The sequence below is a fragment of the Bubalus kerabau genome, chromosome 14 (assembly GCF_029407905.1).
Source record: "Bubalus kerabau isolate K-KA32 ecotype Philippines breed swamp buffalo chromosome 14, PCC_UOA_SB_1v2, whole genome shotgun sequence".
In the NCBI taxonomy this organism is placed as follows: domain Eukaryota; kingdom Metazoa; phylum Chordata; class Mammalia; order Artiodactyla; family Bovidae; genus Bubalus; species Bubalus kerabau.
In genome coordinates, this window is record NC_073637.1 from 66,321,761 (window position 1) to 66,343,032 (window position 21,272).

The following is a 21,272-nucleotide window of genomic DNA, read 5'->3' on the forward strand; positions in this document are numbered from 1 at the left end:
AGAGGTAGAGCTCAAGGTAGTATATTTGAGTCTTGATAAGTATTCACTTTCCAAAAAACTTGCTGGAAACGATGTGCCTATGTTAATCATCTGTTGAGCTTCCTCCACCTCCCCTATGTATACAAGTAGTTAATTTGAATTTACTTATTCCATTTTTAATGTTAGATCACTTATTGTAGGTTTACAGCTATATAAACATAAGGGTGAAAACTGTATTCATCTTGGAGAAATTTATGTTCTGTAATGATGTATTCCAAACTTGGAAGTGGCTAAGTATTCTGATGACATTAGACAAGCCATTTCAGAGCCAACAGTTTGTTTCATTTTATTTCTAACCTTAAGCATGATAATCTTTTTTTAAATAGCTTTATCTAGTAAGTGCCTTAGTTACATTTGTATCATCTTCTCAAATATTTATAATGGCTAATATTTGTCAGGTGATTAATATGTCATACTAGTGCTAGATTCTTTACATATTTTATTTAATCCTAGTAATAATTCTGTGGACTGTAGGTTATTTGTTATTCCTATTTTACAGTGTAGTAAACTGTCTTAGTAATTTAATGCAATGTCACACAGCTAGTGTCAGAATCTGAACTTGAACCCAAACTTTGTGACTCCCAAGTCCCATGCTTTACTCTCTGAATAAAAACAAGCTATTATTACCCTATATTTGTTTTCAGAATTTTCCTTCCAAGCTACTCTTAAGTTATTCCCTCATTTTATCTCATCTTGGGTAAGATAGTCGTGTCTGAAACAAAAAAAAAAACCCCAAATCTTATGGCGGAATTCTATAGAAGTTAATTTTTCACTCACACAAAGAACCATGTGGGTGACTCAGGTATCCCAGTTCCTTCCATCTCGTGACTCAGATGTCCCCAAAGACCTGTTTGGAGTCAACCACTGGAATCACTACATTCAGTCAGCTTGCGAGGAAAGGGAGATGAGAGCTCAAAGGATGATTGAAAGGATGATTTAGGGACTAGTTCTGGAAGTGGCATGCATCATCATCCTCACGTTGCATTGGCCAGAACTGGACACATGACTGCATCTAGCTGCAAACGGAAGGAAAATGAAACAGGCTAACACTATCTCTACTTAAACACTATCTCTATTTAAAATGGAACAGCACAAAGAAGTAAAATGTTTGATGGCCAGTGAGAAACAGTCAGCAATGGTGCTAGAAAGAAATACAACCTAAAAGCCTTTTAATTACTGGAATGTGTCCTCAGAAACACGAGCATATTATATACAGATCTAAGAAATCTGGGTTCTTAGGATAGAGATAGTGTTATTGACTTACCTTATGAGGATTGATGAACTCAAATTTTCAGTGGTAACTACCATTTTAAGTGAAAATGACATAATAGCTCTGTAATATCTTTATACACATCTGTCTTTTGAATGGAGAAGGCAATGGCACCCCACTCCAGTACTCTTGCTTGGAAAATCCCATGGATGGAGGAGCCTGGTAGGCTGCAGTCCATGGGGTCGCAAAGAGTCAGACACGACTGAGCGACTTCACTTATACTTTTCACTTTGATGCATTGGAGAAGGAAATGGCAACCCACTCCAGTGTTGTTGCCTGGAGAATCCCAGGGACAGGGGAGCCTGATGGCCTGCTGTCTATGGGGTCGCACAGGGTCGGACAAGACTGAAGCGACTTAGCAGCAGCAGCAGCAGCAGTCCTTTGAATGTACAACAGTTAGCCTTTATTTGTTAGATTTTGTTTTTTAAATGTGGGTTACTCTAGGCCATCTACATACCTTATATTTATTCTTGCATTATGAATCCGAGACATTTGTCTTATAGATGAAGGTTGTTTATTTTTTTTAAACTTTTCCCCAAACTTAACTCTTTGGAACTGCAACTTATCTTAAAGGAATAGAAGTGTGTTCTAACTGAGCTAATAATTAGAATAGATATGAATATAGTACTAATAATGTAAATTAGTGAGAGCAGACCCAGTTTACAGAATCTGATGTTAACTTTTACTGGCAAATTAAACTCCACCATCTCAGCAGTAGTGGTTAACCTTTTGTTAAACTTTAGACTCCTTGGAGAATCTGTTGAAATCTATGAATTCTGTCAGTGGAATATACCTTTATTTATAATTTAGTATATAGTTTTAGAGATTTCATGGATTTCTATGAAGCCTGTCCATGGATAAGCTGTGTTTTTAAGCATCTTTATCCTTCACCAAAAATTTATTATTCTGCCTATTATATTTTTACTTTAACAGACTGTATAAAGAGATGTTTAATAAGTCAGAGTTTTTATAAGAGAGTTTGCCTCTTCAATATTATTTGGACAGCAAGAATGATACCCAGAGCCTGCATTACTGCTATGGCTAAATTTCCGGCTATATTAGGGAATAAATTTATTAGAGGAAAATATAACATTTTACATTTGACACCTGCAAGATGAATGACATAACTTAAGATAATTTTAAACATTTAAATAACCTTTTTGAGCAATATGAAACTTCATTATAATGAACTTTAGTGATGTATCACCGTAAAGAGAAAACCATATGTGAAAAACCAAAGAATTTAATGAACTTGTTCAGATGTACAAAAACTCTATTTACTTGGGGCCAAAATTAGCTTGTATGCAGATACATCATTACTAGTACAGCTCTTCCAGTTGTGGTCTGATCAAAGGATGGCTTATGATGATTAATTCTGTTTTTTATAGTTAGCTACTACATTAAATTGTACCTAGGCATAGTTAAATTTGATATGTTATTGTTTGCAACTCTGTATAGGAAATGCTACGGAAGATAAATATTTCCTTTTTCCATTGCCTTAGGAACTTTTTAATTCTAGAGGAAGAGCAGGGTCAAAAAATTTAGTCAAGTATAGAGGATATCCCCCACTGTTTATTTACCAATATTGGCTTCTGAAGTCATGCTCAGTTAGCTAAGTTAATTTTCTCTGTATTAGATAATTTGGTCAGATAACTAATGATCCCTCTTTGTACAACTTAAATTGTCTGCTATTTATGATGCTAAAAAACTACTGTCATTGTGAAAAATAGAATGCTGTCAAAAGCACATATATACAGTCTTTTAGAAAGAAAACTTTAAATAGATATTGATAAATATTTAGATTTTGGGACTAAAATGTTTAGATTATGGGACTATCATATATGCTCATATAAAATCATCTTTTCTTTCAAAATCATGCTTATGAAAAAAGGGAAGCACTTTATTATAATTTATATTCTTGCAAAGTCTAGTATTACTGTTTGGGGAAGACACAGGCTGAAATGTCTTTGTTCAGTGCTTGGTTTGGATGCACTAGAATGAAAGTTCCACAGAACAGGGGCCTTGTCTCTCTTGTTCATTATTCTCTGTCTACCACCTGGAAGAGTATTTGGCACATGATAAACACTGAACATACTTGTTGAAAGAATAAATGAATTAATGCTGATAAAGAATAATGAATTGTATACTTGAGCCAAAATTTCCTATAATAGCATCATATACAGATTCAAGAGTATTGTATCTTAGATCTTTAGGTAAAGGTATCCTTTGGAAAACTGCCAAATGCTTCCCCTCAAATATATACAACTTTGCTCTTGAGGAAAAGATCATGCAACACAGATCAGATCAGATCAGTCGCTCAGTCGTGTCCGACTCTTTGCGACCCCATGAATCGCAGCACGCTAGGCCTCCCTGTCCATCACCAACTCCCGGAGTTCACTCAGACTCACATCCATCGAGTCAGTGATGTTATGCAGCCATCTCATCCTCTGTCGTCCCCTTCTCCTCTTGCCCCCAATCCCTCCCAGCATCAGAGTCTTTTCCAATGAGTCAACTCTTTGCATAAGGTGGCCAAAGTACTGGAGTTTGAGCGTTAGCATCATTCCTTCCAAAGAAATCCCAGGGCTTATCTCCTTCAGAATGGACTGGTTGGATCTCCTTGCAGTCCAAGGGACTCTCAAGAGTCTTCTCCAACACCACAGTTCAAAAGCATCAATTCTTCAGCGCTCAGCCTTCTTCACAGTCCAACTCTCATATCCATACATGACCACAGGAAAAACCATTGCCTTGACTAGACAGACCTTTCTTGGCAAAGTAATGTCTCTGCTTTTGAATATGCTATCTAGGTTGGTCATAACTTTCCTTCCAAGGTGTAAGCGTCTTTTAATTTCATGGCTGCAGTCACCATCTGTAGTGATTTTGGAGCCCAGAAAAATAAAGTCTGACACTGTTTCCACTGTTTCCCCATCTATTTCCCATGAAGTGATGGGACCAGATGCCATGATCTTCGTTTTCTGAATGCAACACAGGACAGCTGAAAATCAAGCAGAAACTGGTCTTACTGGCTCAAGGTATCAAGGGATAGAGTTTGGGACTGCCAGAATGGCTGGAAATTGAGTGGATAAATCCCAGAAAGGAGGGAGTTACAGTTGGATAGCCCTTAAATCTATGAAAAACTCCCCTAAAATATGCTAGTGACCCCTAAACTATGCAGAGAGATTCCATGGAGCTCAGTGGAAAATAATAACAGTTAGACCGGAAAAGCTGGCTAAAGATTTCAGCTGGTACTCGGGTCAGGAGAGACAATTTGGTATTTGATTCCCACCAAATTAACAGAGCTTGGTAAAACATGTGTGCTCAGAGACACATTTTAAAACATAAAACCAAGCCTCCACAAGTTTGACTTTATGAGCCAGAGATTTAACTGCCAGGTATACTAAAAATTTTCACTCTTAGGAGAAGATCTCTCTACCGCATAATATCCACAATACCCAGTTTGTAATAGACAACTGCTAGACATGTGAAGAATTGGGAAAATGGGATGTAACATCACGACCATTGACCCAGAATGATAGTGGGCCCTAAAATTAGCAGAATTAACAGACTTGAAAGCAACTGTAATATATTCAGTGACCTAAAGGGAGATGCATGATCATGATGACTGAATATAGGTGGGCAATTTCAACAGAGAAATAGAAATTATAGAAGAATAGACAATCTAGAACTGAAAAATACAATTGAAGTAAAAATTTTACTGAATGGGTTTAGCAACAGACTGGAGAAGGCAGAGAAAAAAGTTGATGAACTTGAAGGTGGATCAATAAAAATTTGCAAATCCAAAGAATGGATTAAAAGTACAAAAAATGAACAGAGCCTTGGCAGGAAGAGAGAGAGACAGACAGTAGAGTAAAAAAAGTATGTAAAGAAATAATTGCCAAAAAATTAAATCAACTTGAAATTGAAAAAGTTCAATGAACCCCAACTATGATAAATACAGAGAAAATAACATCTAGGTGTATTTTGATCAAACCTGCTGAACATCAGAGATGGAAAGAAAATGTTAATACAGCCAAAGGAGAAAACACACACGTTACTACAGAGGAATTAAAATATCAGTGAATGATGACTTAATCAGAAATGATTGGCGATCAGAAGAAAATGGAATGACCTATTTTAGGTTCTGAAAGGAGAAAGTTATCAACCTGAAATTCTATATTCAGAAAAGAATACTCATGAAAATGAAGGTGAAATAGGACATTTTTCAAATAAACAACTTGAGAGAATTCATTGATAGGAAATCTGCAACATAAAGAAATGTTTAAGGAAGTTCTTCAGGCTGGAGGGAAATAATATCAAGACATCAGATGAAACTTGGATCCACAAGAAGGAATAAAAAGTACCACAAATGGTAAATGTGTCAATAAATAGATTTTATCCCCAGAAAATGTTGTAAGCATATAAAGTAATGAAAGAATTTACAGAAGAACTGGTAGATGTGATTAAATAAACATTTTAAACCTTTTTACTTTAAAAATCACAGAATTAAAGGGCAAATATTAAGAGGAAATAAATATGAAAGTTTTAAAATTGAAGAGGACCATTAATATTCCAGTGTAAAAAATGGTCAAAAGCGTATGAACAGATAATTCATTGAAAAAATAAAGAGGGCTGTAAGTGTGAACAAATGTTCAATTTGTTTAGTAACCAAAGAAATAGAAATGAAAGTAGCTTACTTTCCCCACGACTTAGAAAAAGCTATTGAAATAATATAGAATGTTGATTAGAATCCAGGGAAATAAGCACCTTTCCAATTGGTGGGAGCAAAAATTGGAACAAAACAGTTTGGTTGTTTATTTCAAGAGCGTATTTTGGAATCGCTACCACCTAGATAGCAGCAAGTATTTTGGAAGTCCCTACCACCTAGATAGCAGCAAAAATTGGAACAAAACAGTTTGGTTGTTTACTTGAAGAATGTATTTTGGAAGTCCCTACCACTTAGATAGCAAGAAATTTATACACTAAGAACTAGCTTATCAAATTAGGTCAGAGGTAGGTAGAAAGGAGATAATTATTCAATAACTGGTGTTGAGAAAACTGGCTAGCCATTTAGGAAAAAATCAAACTTTGATCTCTACTTAGTTGTAACATGAAAATAAATGGAAATGGATACATGATGTAAGCAGTAAACAAACAAAATATAGAAGTACCAGAAAGAAATATAAATGTATTTTAAAAATGTGATCTTGGCGTGAGCAGGATTGTTCCAAGAATATAGAATCCAAAAGTCATAAAGAGAAAAATACGTGAATTTGAACACACACACACACACACACACACACGAAAGTTTCATTTCTACATTGGAAAATTGCCATGCAGGTTTTTTTTTTAATTTTTTAATATATTTGACACATAATAGTAGAGTTCCTTTATATAAAAAAAACCTTATACCAGCAGCAGAATATGAACATGTGGTTAGTTCACAGAAAGTGAAATGTGACTTATAAACATGTGAGAACCATGTTTAATATCAGATAAATATTCATTAAAATTTTTTCTTTTATTCATCATCTTCTCTCAACCTCTCAACATGAATATATATTGCTGAAGAAGTTTAATGGCCTGTTATGCTTTTGTAACATAAAATAGTTTTTTAATAGAATCTAAAATAGAAAGTCTTACTTCTTTATCTCCTTTCTTGACTCTCACTTAAGTATGAAATAGCTTGGGCTTCAGTAGTGACCAGAATTAATGATCAATAGAAACTGTGCTGGGAAATCTCTGTACCTGTTCCCTTCTCACTTCAAACAAACAAAAACTACTTTATACTTAGTCCTCTTTCTATTTTCTTCAACAGTGCTAGTGTTCTGGCATGCTACTTTTATTACCATGTTCTAGAGGTGCTGATGGAGAAGGTGATGGCACCCCACTCCAGTACTCTTGCCTGGAAAATCCCATGGACGGAGGAGCCTGGTGGACTGCAGTCCATGGGGTCGCTAAGAGTCGGACACAACTGAGCGACTTCACTTTCACTTTTCACTTTCATGCATTGGAGAAGGACATGGCAACCCACTCCAGTGTTCTTGCCTGGAGAATCCCAGGGACAGGGGAGCCTGGTGGGCTGCCGTCTCTGGGGTCGCACAGAGTCGGACATGACTGAAGCGACTTAGCAGCAGCAGCAAAGGTGCTGAACTGGGTGTCAGACATCAGTAAAAGAAATTAGAATCAGAAACTGGATACTTTTAGTGTTTATCAATACAAAATTATTGGGTTTTCTCCATTTTTTTACTGTTGTGAGAAGTAATAGAAGAAACCCAATTTTGGCTGAATAATAGGCAAAAACAGATATTCCAGAGTTGAGTGGGATTTTCTCTTGGGAAATAATTTCTTTATTGTCCTTTTTTTTTTTTTTGCCCAGCCTACTTTCTGCAAAATATTGTTTCATCAGTCTTAAATCACTTAGGCATGTGGGTGCTTAGTAGATGCTCCTAAAACGTTGGTGGTTGGAAGATGTTTATTGGTTGAATGTTTTAAATCTGTAATTCTTGAAGTTGTATAATGTCAAGATATTTAACATGATCTTATCTATCCTGTAGCACTTGTGGGGTAAAGATTCTTTTTACAGTTTAAAAAGCTGAATGTAGTAAGGTTGTATCACTTAAAAAGAACCTTACAACAGTAACAAGCCAAAAGCAAAGATATGAACAAATCCTCAGTTCCCTTACTTCCACGTATGTGTGTCGTGCATCATGATTGATTTATCCAGTGTGTCTTAGGTACCTACTATAAGTTACAAGTTGTGTTAGGTACTAGAAACATAAAACTTGTCTTATATTTCATCAGCTAACATTTAGGATAGGCCAAATTTTAGCCTGTTACAGTTTCACTTTCTTGTCATAACATCTATTTGAAATAAGTGGAGATCACATATTTTTTAGCGGAGCTCACAGACTCAGGAATGGACATTATCTAAGATTTTTATAACTAGCAGTGTCTGACAAGGTCTTGACTCCCAAATTCTCTTCTTTATACATCCATACTGAATATTTTTATTTGCTGCTCCAGACCCTCATCCTCCCCTTGCTTGCTCTGTGCCCCATAGAAGGCTGACTTACTCTAAGGACTGCCTCCCTTGGCTTCCTTTGTTGGTTTCTCGTTGGGTTTAGCCAGTGTGAGGCATTGGTGGATATTAGAGATCTCCAAAAGATAGACGCTGTATGTTTATTCTTCTGCCATTGGACTGCCATTGAACAGCTCCCTCCCTGCCCCTTTTTTCCAAAGGGTGGCAGTGGCTTTCTGAGTACTTTGCCATCACTGTTGGTTCCTTAACCCTACCCACACCTTTGCAAATGAGCACTTCACTTACCTCTTTGAAAATGCTTCGCGTTTTGGCCAGGATCCTGAATAATATATACAGCTTTTCAAACATAGGCTGCTCTTTGTATGGATTTGAACTTTCTAATTGCTCATTATCTATCCTGTGTTTATAAGTTGAGCATTTAAAATCTACAATACATTTTCACTTAAAACAATATTGTAATTATTGATTAGATACTTCACCTGGAATGTTTAACTTCCATAATTTTTATGAAGTATAAAAAATAGCATTCTGCCAAATTAGATTATTTTTGATGTGTCAGTACATAGTTATCAGCACTTATACTACATCTTTGGTCCACAAGGCTTTGGCATACGTGGTAGAAATACCAGTTGTGGACCATTCCTATTTCTCATTGGTGTTCAGTTGCCAAGTCGTGTCCGACTCTATGGACTGCAGCACGCCTAGCTCCCCTGTACTCCACTATTTGCTGGAGTTTGTTCAAATGCATGTTCATTGAGTCAGTGATGCTATCTAACCATCTCATCCTCTGTTGCCCCCTTCTCCTTTTGCCTTCAGTCTTTCCCTGCATTAGGATCTTTTGCAGTGAGTTGGCTCTTTGCATCAAAGTATTGGAGCTTCAGCTTCAGCATCAGTCCTTCCAATGAATATTCAGGGTTGATTTCCTTTAGGATTGACTGGTTTTTTTGATCTTGCTGTCCAAGGGACTTTCCAGGGTCTTCCTCAGCAGCATAATTCAAAAGCATCAATTCTTTGGTGCTCAGTTTTCTTTATCATCTGACTCTCACATCCATACATGACTGCTGCAAAAACTATAGCTTTGACTATACAGACCTTTGTCAGTAAAATAATGTCTCTAGTTTTTATATGCTGTCTAGGTTTGTCATAACTTTTCTTTCAAGGAGCAAGCATCTTTTAATTTCATGGCTGCAGTCACCATCTGTAGTGATTTTGGAGCCCAAGTAAATAAAATCTGTCACTGTTTCCATTGTTTCCCCATCTATTTGCCATGAAGTGATGGGACAAGATGCCATGATCTTAGTTTTTAGAATGTTGAGTTTTTCAATAACTTTCTGAAAGTTATTGATAAATAAGTTAGCTATCAATAACTCTGACTATATTATTTTTAAAAAGCTAATCCTGCAACTATTAATCTGGTATTTGTCTTGTTCCAGATCTTAGAGGAAGTGTTTTCAGTTTTTCATTGTTGAAAATGTTTGCTGTGTGTTTGTCATATATGGTCTTTATTTATTATGTTGAGGTAGGTTCCTTCTGTGACCATTTTCTGAAGAGTTTTTATCAGAAATGGGTGCTGAGCTTTGTCGAACATTTCTGCATCTATTGAGATTATCGTATTTTTATCTTTCAATTTGTTAATATGTTACATCACATTGATTGATTTGTATATGTTGAAGAATCCTTGCATCCCTGAAATAAACCTCACTTGTTCATGGTGTATGATCCTTTTAATGTGTTGTTGGGTTCTATTGGCAAGAATTTTGTTGAGGATTTTTGTATCTATGTTCATCAGTGATATTGCCCTGTACTTTTCTTTTTTTTGTGATGTCTTTGTCTGGTTTTGGTATCAGGGTGATGGTGGCCTCGTAGAATGGGTTTGGAAGTGTTCCTTCATGAATTTTTTTTGTCTATTTTTTTAATGGAACTTTTATTTTTAGTACCTAAAGTAATGAAAAACAAGAAGCCTTGTTTTGGAGACCAAGCATACAGAATTCTGTTTTTAAGTGCAAGAGTTTAGCAGACATTTTAGTGTTAATGGTTCTTGATCAGTGTGTACAACTAAATTACTGAGAACATTTGTAAAATATACAAGTTCTGGACCACATTCTCAATTTGATTGGTTAATTCTAGAGTGGAATATGTTTTTTTGTTGTTGTTTGTGGGGTTAAATTAAGGTTTTTTTTTTTTAACCTGTAAGTAGTAGATGCTCATGATACAATTGTAATTTACACAGAAGGCAGAAAGTAAATACTAAAGATTATTCTCCCCATCGTAGCTGCTATTAATGGTTTAATATTTTTCCAGAAATTCTGTAGGTACCTGTAAACCTCTGTGGGTGCATTTTTTTTTCCACAAATAGTTTCATATTATACATACTACTGTTTTGCAGTTATTATTGCTCATTCAGTGTTATATAGAGAGATCTATTCCTTATTATTACCTGTAAATTGTGGTTGATTCTTTTATTTTTACCAGTTCCCCGTTGGACACTTATTTCCAAGTTTTGTATGGGGTTTGTTTGCCTTGTTGTATTTCCTTCTGTCACCTAGGCTGCAGTGAGTTTCCTTGTACACTTTCTTTGCACACTTGTGTCCTTATAATTTCTGAAGGATAGATTTTACACGTAGGATTGCTGGTCAGAGAACAGTTCCATTTCGAGTTCAGTTCAGTTCAGTTGCTCAGTCGTGTCCGACTCTTTGCGACTGCATGAGCTGCCTGCAGCACACCAGGCCTCCCTGTCCATCACCACCTCCCGGAGTTCACCCAAACTCATGTCCATCGAGTTGGTGATGCCATCCAGCCATCTCATCCTCTGTCGTCCCCTTTTCCTCCTGCCCTTAATCTTTCCTATCATCAGGGTCTTTCCCAATGAGTCAGCTAAATTGGTTCCCCAGAGTTGTGCTGCCTGCTCTCCTCTGAACAGTTTGTGAGGTGCTTCTTTCAGTACACGCTTACCCACCCTTTCGACCTTTGTTAGCCTGTTGTGTACAGAGATGGTGTCTGCTGTTTGAATTTTCATTTCCAGTGTGTTGAACACTGTTTCCTGTCTCCCTAATTTTTTTATTTTTTTTCTCCAAACTCTTCCTCCTATATCCTTGCTCATTTTACCACTGAGTTGTACATCTTTTTCTTACTAATGTGTAAAAGCTGTTTGTATACTAATGAAAGTTGTTCATTGTTATATGTAAAATATTGTTATATTTTACTAATTTATCGTGTCTTCCTATTTTATTATACTTTTTACCATATAAAAATATTAAATTTTTTAGTATTCATTTGTTTATTTTCCTTTAAGGCATATTTGTTTATTTGCACACTGTTTTGGGAAGGCTTCCTAAGTGGGATCACCATATGTTCTAGTTTATCCCCATTATTCTATTTTAAGGGCTTCCCTGGTGGCTCAGATGGTAAAGAATCTGTGCACGATGCAGGAGACCTGGGTTTGATCAGGAAGATTCCCTGGAGAAGGGAATGGCCACCCACTCCACTATTCTTGTCTGGAGAATTCCATGGACAGAAGAGCCTGGCGAGCTACAGTCCGTGAGGTCCCAAAGAGATGGACACAGCTTAACACACACACATCCTATTTTAAATATTAATCAGATCAGATCAGATCAGTCGCTCAGTCGTGTCCGACTCTTTGCGACCCCATGAATCGCAGCACGCCAGACCTCCCTGTCCATCACCAACTCCCGGAGTTCACTCAAACTCACGTCCATCGAGTCAGTGATGCTATGCAGCCATCTCATCCTCTGTCGTCCCCTTCTCCTCTTGCCCCCAATCCCTCCCAGCATCAGAGTCTTTTCCAGTGAGTCAACTCTTCGCATGAGGTGGCCAAAGTACTGGAGTTTGAGCGTTAGCATCATTCCTTCCAAAGAAATCCCAGGGCTTATCTCCTTCAGAATGGACTGGTTGGATCTCCTTGCAGTCCAAGGGACTCTCAAGATCTCCAACACCACAGTTCAAAAGCATCAATTCTTCGGTGCTCAGCCATCTTCACAGTCCAACTCTCACATCCATACATGACCACAGGAAAAACCATAGCCTTGACTAGACGAACCTTTGTTGGCAAAGTAATGTCTCTGCTTTTGAATATGCTATCTAGGTTGGTCATAACTTTCCTTCCAAGGAGTAGGCGTCTTAATAGCACCTTCATTCACTCTTACTAGATTCTGACGTGGATAATAAATTATGTGGGTATCAAATTTATAAAAGTGTGTTTGAAAAATTCTCCAGGTGACCACTGGTTTAATGTTTTAAGTGATAAATTCTTAGGATCCCCAAGATAGTCTGTTCTTTGATACGTATATTGAACCCTGGAGTACAGAAAGCATTTTGAGATGCAAGAGAAATTAATAACTGTAGAGAAGAAAATAAGCAGAAAATTTTAGTTGAGTCTACCATTACACTGTATTTCCCTCAGAATTAAGGGAATATGCAGCAGATGATGGGAAGGTATAAACTGTTGGACATGAATAAAGTTTTCCTGAGTGAAATGGTTTTCTAGATTTTGTGTTAGAAAAGTAAATGTGACTTTCTTAAGAATATGCGTGACTGTCACCTCAGGGAGCTTTTTTTTTTTTTTTTAACCTTTAATTCTGATATAAAGATCACCCAGAAAAACACATTAACCATGAGTGTAGGTCAGTGATTTATCACAAAGTGAATATACCTTTGTAACCACTGTACATGTGCCATTTCTCAAAAGGTAGCTGTAGTTCTGAGTTCTGACATGTATTAGAGATTAACTCTACCTGTTTTTGAACTTTATTTAAATGGAATTATACAACACACAGGCTTCCCTGGTAGCTCAGCTGGTAAAGAATCTGCCTGCAATGCAGGAGACCCCGGTTTGATTCCTCGTTCAGGAAGATCCCCTGGAGGAGGGCATGGCAACCCACTCCAGTATTCTTGCCTGGAGAGTCCCCATGGACCGAGGAGCCTGGTGGGCTATGGCGCATGGGGTTGCAAAGGGTTGGCAGAACTGAGCAACTAAGCACAGCACATACACGCACATCCTTTTATGAGAGATTCATATTTGTTTTATGAGTAGCAGTATTTTGTTCATTTCCATTGCTTTCTGGTATACTAGAGTGGAATGAATATACCACAATTTATCCATTCTACTGTTGATAGAAATATGGGTTGTGTCCAGTGTTTGTGCTTGTTATAACTAGTGTTGCCAGAAATATTGTTATGTGAGTGTTTTGATGCATGTATGCATTCATTTCTCTTGTGCATTCATATCTAGAGGTATCAGTATGTAATAGATACTGTTACATATTGTAGTAATAGAATTTCCATATGTCCAAATTTGGTAGATACTGTTGAACAGTTTTCCAAAGTAGTTATGCCGTTCTACACTCCTATCAGCAGTCCACATCTTTGCTAACATTTGGAAATGTCTTTTGAAATTTTAGCCATCCTGCTGGGTGTGCAGTGTCTTTCAGTATGGCTTTGATGTCTACAACAAGTGAGGTTGAACACTGTCTCACATTCTTTTGTGAAGAGCCTGTGAGCATCCCTCATGCGCATTTCTATTTTTCTGCTTTGTCTTGATTTCTATATTCTTTATATATTCCGGTTACTGGTCCTTTATTAGTTTTATGTGGCAAATGTCTTCTCGCACTCCCTTAATACTATCTTGTGATTTTATTGTAGTGCAATTAACAGTCTTTTATGGAAGGTACTTTAGTATGTTTCATTTAAGAAATCTTTTCATTGAAATAGTCTCTTCTACTGACTGCTAGAAGCGTTATGATTTTACTTCTCACATTTAGATCTATTAACCATCTGAATTGATTTTTAGGCAGAGGGTTACCTATAGGTTAAGTTCCTTTCCTCAGATGGTAACCAGTAAAACAGTACTATGTTGTTTTTGTTTTTGACAAGGCCATTCTCAATGCTCAGCAGGGTCACCTTTGACAGTAAGTCAGGGATTCATGTGTATAAATGGGACTTTTTTCCTGGATTGTGTTTTGTTCCGCATTGGTCTTTATATCCATCTTTGTGTTGTACCACACTGTCTTCTTCATTACTGTAACTTTATAATGAGTCATTATTTCTGCCAGTGTAAGAGAATCTGCTCCCTCTCCACATACACACTGTTCTTCAAAGTTGTATAAGCTCTTCTTAGCCCTTTGTATTTGCGTGTACATTTTATAGTCAGTTTTTTAAAAACTCCTAAAGGCAGTGGGAATCACTGAGGTTTGAGTATGATAAAAATCAGAAGTTTTATACAAGATTTTAATAATAAGGTCAACTCAAATTAGATTCTTAGGATTAAATAATATCTTTGTTATATCAGCATTGGTTTTATATCTCTTGTAGACGGATCACTGCTAACGTGCTACGTGCTAAGTCTGACTCTTTGCGACCCTATGGACTGTGGCCCGCCAGGCTCCTCTGTCCATAGGATTCTCTAGGCAAAAATACTGGCGTGGGTTGCCATGCCCTCTCCAGGGGATCTTCCCGACCCAGGGTTTGAACTCGCATATCATTATCTGTCCTGCATTGGCAGGCAGGTTCTTTACCACTAGCACTACCATAAACTGGCCTTATTTTAAAAAATCAAAACCAAAAACCGTTGATTAAAGTACATACTTGTTTGACGTTTCATAAAGAGTTTGTAAGATTATTAAAAAGACATGCACATGGTGAATACAATTAAATAATCTTGCTGTTTTGTTTTCTTCTGTTTTTCAGAACATCCGTGATAAGTCTTCTATAAATTGAACTCTTTCAAGAATTCTCGAAGGAACCAAGTAGGATTTTCTAACATCATGACTTAATCTGAATGCAAGAACAAGAAATAGATTTTATCTTTAAATATAATGAAGGGCTGTGTGTAAACACAGACCCTGACTCAATTCTAATGAGCATTTTAGACATGAGTTTACATCGGCAGATGGGTTCAGATCGAGATCTTCAGTCTTCTGCTTCATCTGTGAGCTTGCCTTCGGTCAAAAAGGCACCCAAAAAAAGAAGAATTTCAATAGGCTCTTTGTTTCGGAGGAAAAAGGATAACAAACGTAAATCAAGGGAGCTGAATGGCGGGGTGGATGGAATTGCAAGTATTGAGAGTATACATTCTGAAATGTGTACTGATAAGAACTCCATTTTCTCTACAAATACCTCCTCTGACAATGGGCTAACTTCCATCAGCAAACAAGTTGGAGACTTTATAGAGTGCCCCTTGTGCCTTTTGCGGCATTCTAAAGACAGATTTCCTGAGATAATGACTTGTCATCATAGATCTTGTGTGGATTGCTTACGACAATATCTAAGGATAGAAATTTCTGAAAGTAGAGTTAATATCAGTTGCCCAGAATGTACTGAACGGTTTAATCCCCATGATATCCGCTTGATATTAAGTGATGATGTCTTGATGGAAAAATATGAAGAATTTATGCTTAGACGGTGGCTCGTTGCAGATCCTGATTGTAGGTGGTGTCCAGCTCCAGACTGTGGGTAAGAAGGTTTTGTTTGATTTTTCTTGAGTTAATTTTTTTCTCTGTGGATAAAATATGAGTTTTCTGTTACTTAAAAGAAAAGTCTTAACATGCCAAGTAGTTAATTCACTCAATAGGCAAAAATAGACTGAGTATATACTGTGTGTCAGGTACAGTGTTAGACGTTCATTTTTATATTGTCTTTCCATCATATATTCACATAGGCTATTTTCAGAAGAAAAGAATAAGATGGTAGGGCACAGGATCTAGTCATATTGATTTTCCCCATCCACTTGGAGAATTTTTACTTTGGTATAATAAATGGTCAGACGTTTTGTTGGTTTGCTTTTGGTGGGGGAGTTATTTGTATAAACTTAACTGACTCTTTCTAAAGGCCTCTTAATGTGTGCCGCAGTATGATGTCTTCCTATAGGAATATGTAAGTACTTACTAGTCTCAAGATCTGGAGGTTATATAATATTTCATTTGCCTCAAGTTTGTGAACTACAAATATTTTCCCAATATTTAAAATAATTTTGCTTGTATCTTTGGTTATTATGTTAACAGCAGCCCCTGTTAATAGCATTTACCAAGTATGGCTGTCAGGACTAGGAAGAAATAGTCATAGGCTTTGCAAGAATAATGAAAGCCGTGAAGACTAGGTGAGATTTAGCATTCCATTAGTAAGCCAGAGATTATAGTTAGGAGTTTGGGAAAACCCAGAACTTCCAAGATTATCTGGGTATCATCAGAGACAAGACTGGAATGTGATTTATCAAATCACTTTATCAAATGACAATTTGATGACTCTGACTAATCAAATTCATTATAAAGCTTACTGAGCAGCAAATTTCATGTTGTATTTAGTCTATGAATCCTGTAATTTTAAATAAGAAAGTGATAATATGTTTATAGCCTGTGCAAATTCCAACCAGTTTTCCCAGGTCTCACTAGCACTTGACTTACCCACCAAGGATTTCTGGGTAACGTAAGGCATTAAAAATATTATCTAATTATTTAACATTTTATGAATTCATTAGCTGTGTGAAAGACTCAGAGGTACTATTCAGTATCAGATCTGTATTATGATCTCCTATACTGCAGGATGCTCATACTGTAACATAAATCACAAAATTATATATTAAAAATACTATCTAAACTGGGCCAAAGTTGCTCTACTTCCAGGTCTATGGTAGAAGCAAACTCGGGGACCTGTGAAGGGTTAAATTCTCAAGAAAAAGATGGGAAGAAAATAGAGATAATGAACAGTGCCTTTAAAGAATTTGAACAAGCAGAGAACAGTTTAGGTGCGGTTATATCACTCTTGATCCTATGGACCCCTGTAGAATAGTTTTCACTATGCAGGTGTGCACATTCAGTAGAGTAGATTTCAAGTCAGTTGCAAATTTTAGGTTAAAAAAAAGGCTTATCCAAGTCATTATAGCAAATATCCCTATAGCAGGAGTTCAGATAGGGAGAAGTATATTGCATTTCATCTGGAGAAGTTGTGATTTTCTAACTGTCTTTCATCGAACCCCAGGATAAGTTGTGCTTCACAAGTTCCTTTAAGCATTTAATACTTGAAAAGAAAATGATGTAACAAATTAAAAGGATGCTTATCTGTAACAACCTGTGACCAGGAGAGATTGAGAGAATTAATTCAAGAGCGTAAACTTTCTGGTCACTAAATAGGTGTGTTCCCTTGTGCTGGGTTGATGGATCATGTCATCATAGAAGATAATATCAACACTGTCAGCCTGAAAGAACACAGTAAGTAGGGCTGACATAGATTTTTGCTTGTGTAAGAACTTATTTGGGGGGAAGCATGCCAAACCAACAGGAAAGGATTGATATTCACTATATAGAATTGTGAAAATTAGCTATTTGAGGGGAAAAAATTAGATTGTCACAACATATAATAAATCAAAGTCAAAATATTATAGAGGTAAGTTATATAAATAAAAGGAAAAAAATTAAACTATAGGAAAACATGGGTGATTGGTTAGCTCACCTACTATTATATTAATAAAGTTGAACACAGATTTACCCTATAACTTAGAACATCCATTCCTAGTTAAAGACCATAGGGAAACTCTAACTTTTGTGCCAGGAGACATCTATTTAGGAGACATCTTTAAGAATGTTCTTAATAGCAAAGAAACAAACAAAAAATATTCATTAACAGTAAAGTGGATAAAATACATTTAGTTTCATGGTTACCTCTTGTGAGGAAAAAGAAGGGATATGAACTTCAAGGGATAATCAAGGAACTTCTCAAGCCACAGCTAAGTAAGGTAACAATAGATTCTGGTTTGCCCAAGGTAGTTCCAATTCATGATTATGGTACTGGTGTACATTTTAATAGCATTACCTTTCTTTTTCAGGTGTTCCAGTTAGTTTGCAAATTAAATGATCACCCTATTGATACTGTTCTGAACTTGTGTGGTAGATGCAGGGGGTATTCATTTTATTATTCTTTATAAATCCTTTGATAGGTATGACATTTCTCCATAAATTTAAATTTTTTTCATAATCTTATACTTTTAAGTATTTTGCACATTTTCTTGTTGAGACTTCATTGGTAAAAAGTAAAATGGCTTAGTATTTTAAGTATTTTGGAGAAGACATGAATGTTAACTCAAATATAAACTAACAAAATAATAGAAAAGCTTTAATAGATTGTTTTATTATGAAAACTACTTGATTTGTTATATAGGTTGAACAAGAATTAGCCTTGATTAATTTGGCTATAAATTAATTTTTGGTTTTGGTGGTTGTCAGTCTTACCCACAAAAGACAAAGAAAATGCCTCAGAGATTATTTTCATTTGTTTTTGATTTATGCTGATACACTAGATTGTTGAGAGCATATTTTGTATACTTTATTATGTTGTAGATTTTCTGGTTGTGTTATGTGGAAAATGTCACCTTGTGACAAAATTTATATGTATGCTTTGATAACATGGAATACTGCATGAGATCGTGCAGTATTAAAAGTTATAGTTGTACTTAGCATGAGTGTGGACAGACTTGATTTTGAATCTCATATCACATTGTTTTAAGAATTGAGATAAAATTAAAAAAAAAAAAAAGCTCACATAAGCAATCAAAAAAAAAAGAATTGAGAAGGGTTTTAATACTATTGCTGGAGTAATCCCGAGCACACAGTAAGCTTTTTATAACTCTTACTTATCATTCTTCATCTCCATTTCTGAAGTTTTATTTTTATTTTTATTTTAAATCAGATAGTTATTCAACTATTTAATGTACCTATGTGCCAGGAACTGAGCATTTTTAATAATGAACAAAAGGTGAAAATCTCTTCGCTCTTGGAACTTACTAAAATCTTTGGATTTGCAGAGGGGAATTTTTTTATTTAAACTACATTTATTGCTGAAATCTGGCACAAGAGATACTGATAAATATCTGGCTGTTGGCAGTTATTCATAGCAATGCTTAACCCACAGTATATGTTAGGACTACAGGCATGCTTAGGCATGTAGTATTTTAATCCCTTTCATTGTATTCAATACATATACTTAAAAGACTCTTTCCAGAAATGCTAGATGTAAAATTTTGTCTTTTCTCTTGCATTTGATACTTATCAAAATGACCATTTTCTGTATCTGACACCAATTTTACTTCACCCTGTGATTTATTTAACACACTGAGAAATAATTCTTCTTAGCTCAGAGTGAAAAGAAAACCTGATCTGGTTTCTGTTTGAGATCTCTGAGGGTTTCTGACTTAAAATTCTTTCTACTCTTCTGAGGGCCAGAGAAGATTAAGCTTGTTTAAAGGACAGTATGTATTTCTGAAAACCTCTGTTGAGAAGGGATCTGGGAGGCCAAACCTCTGTGGTGATTTAATCAGGGTAAAGTTAGCTGGACTGTTTCTTGAAGGTGCCAGTCTGTACAAGCTCAGAGAAAAATCTGGTCATGGCCATGGCTGAGGAAAAGGATTGTGGCGAGCGACATGTAGGAGGAGAAGCATAAAATCTGTCTTGGATAAAAATATTGATTACCTTCTGCCTAGGAGACTGTACATTGTCTAGGTAAATGGCAAAAAAACGGGCATTTTGGTGTCTGTCATCACTCGTTTCAGTTGGCTAAGTCTACCCTGCTATTAGCACACATTATCCATGTCATCTCCTGTGACTGCTTCTGACTTTACTGGGAAGCTTTGAATATGCAGGAACATTTGTTATACTAGAATATAAAAAGTGATTTAATATTTGTGAGCAGGAAGACAAATACAAAAATAAAAGTATTTTTTTCTTTATAACCACAGGTTCACCCCATGATCGATAAAAAGAGTTATTGAATGAACAAATCTGACTACATGCATTAATATAAATTGTATATCTTAGGAACAGTTAATAAACCATTTTAAAGTAATGTGCTCAACTGTAATCAGGTTTGTGAAGCTTTGAGTGGATTTTCTGACATTTAAATGGCTCTAAATACCAACTTACTCTGGTGGAAGAAGCTGTTAATGATGGATAAAAAAGAATTGCACCATAGGCTTAGGAACTAAAGAATATGTATTTTTAGAATTTTATGCTGTCTGTATGACTCTCATTCCCATCCTCTTCGGGTTTTAGCCATAACTTGCCCAACTTTCAACATGCTGGAAATGCTTTTGTAAGCTAACCTTTTAGAAATTTTATAACAGAACAGATCCAACTTTGATTTTCTCTTGAGGAAACAAATACATGTGCCTTAGAAACAAGAACTGAGTTGATATATAAGACACAGGAGACATATCAACTTTCTCTTACTAATTAGTCAGCTAAAGAAGTTAGCTTTAGATAAGCATACTAAATGGCTTGGTAACACTCCATCCTGAAATTAGACAGACTTCTGCAAATAGTCAGGGCAGTTCTCGACAACTGTAGATCTTCCCTGCAGCTTGTACAGGAAAGCAGAACAGAAAGCATCCTATCTAGGAAAGCAGATCCTGAAAGGAGGAACCAGGAAATGAGCCTCGCTTTGTCTAGACTGTCTCTCAAATACATAAATTAAGTCACTCCTTTTCCACGGAATAATAACTTCTTGCTAGTGGAATCATGAGCCTTTTGATTTGAATGTAAAACCTGACTTTTCCCCTTAACTGGACTAACTGATTTCAGTGTTTCTCATTATATTTTTTTGTTCTTTAAAGATTTTGTTAATTAAGGCTTTGTGCTTACCTTGGACTCCTGGATAAGAATTTCTTTCCCCTCATTTTTTAATTAAAACACTTATTAAGATTATTATATCTTTCTTAGGATTACATTTCATGTTAGGTATAGTTTGTTCTTCTTGTTCCTTCATAAAGAATTTGCTCTAGGTGGAATATACAACCCCAGTTGGTATTCCTGCTTCCTCGGTGCTTTTTTATGGAACCTCTAGTATTGTCAAACACTCCCAGGAAATAGATGTCTTGGTCAAATAAATTTAGAAAATAACATTTACTATTTATGTACACGATTGGTATGT

General features: G+C 36.1%; 1 protein-coding gene across 1 annotated transcript in view; it reads left to right on the forward strand.

The window, feature by feature from the left end:
• Positions 1–21,272, forward strand: part of RNF19A (ring finger protein 19A, RBR E3 ubiquitin protein ligase) — a 55,638-nt gene that overhangs the window by 12,480 nt on the left and 21,886 nt on the right. The window contains exon 2 of the mRNA XM_055546522.1: positions 15,048–15,812. Coding sequence (XP_055402497.1) covers positions 15,139–15,812 — 674 coding nt within the window. The 5' untranslated portion in view covers positions 15,048–15,138. The remainder of the gene's footprint in view (positions 1–15,047; positions 15,813–21,272) is intronic.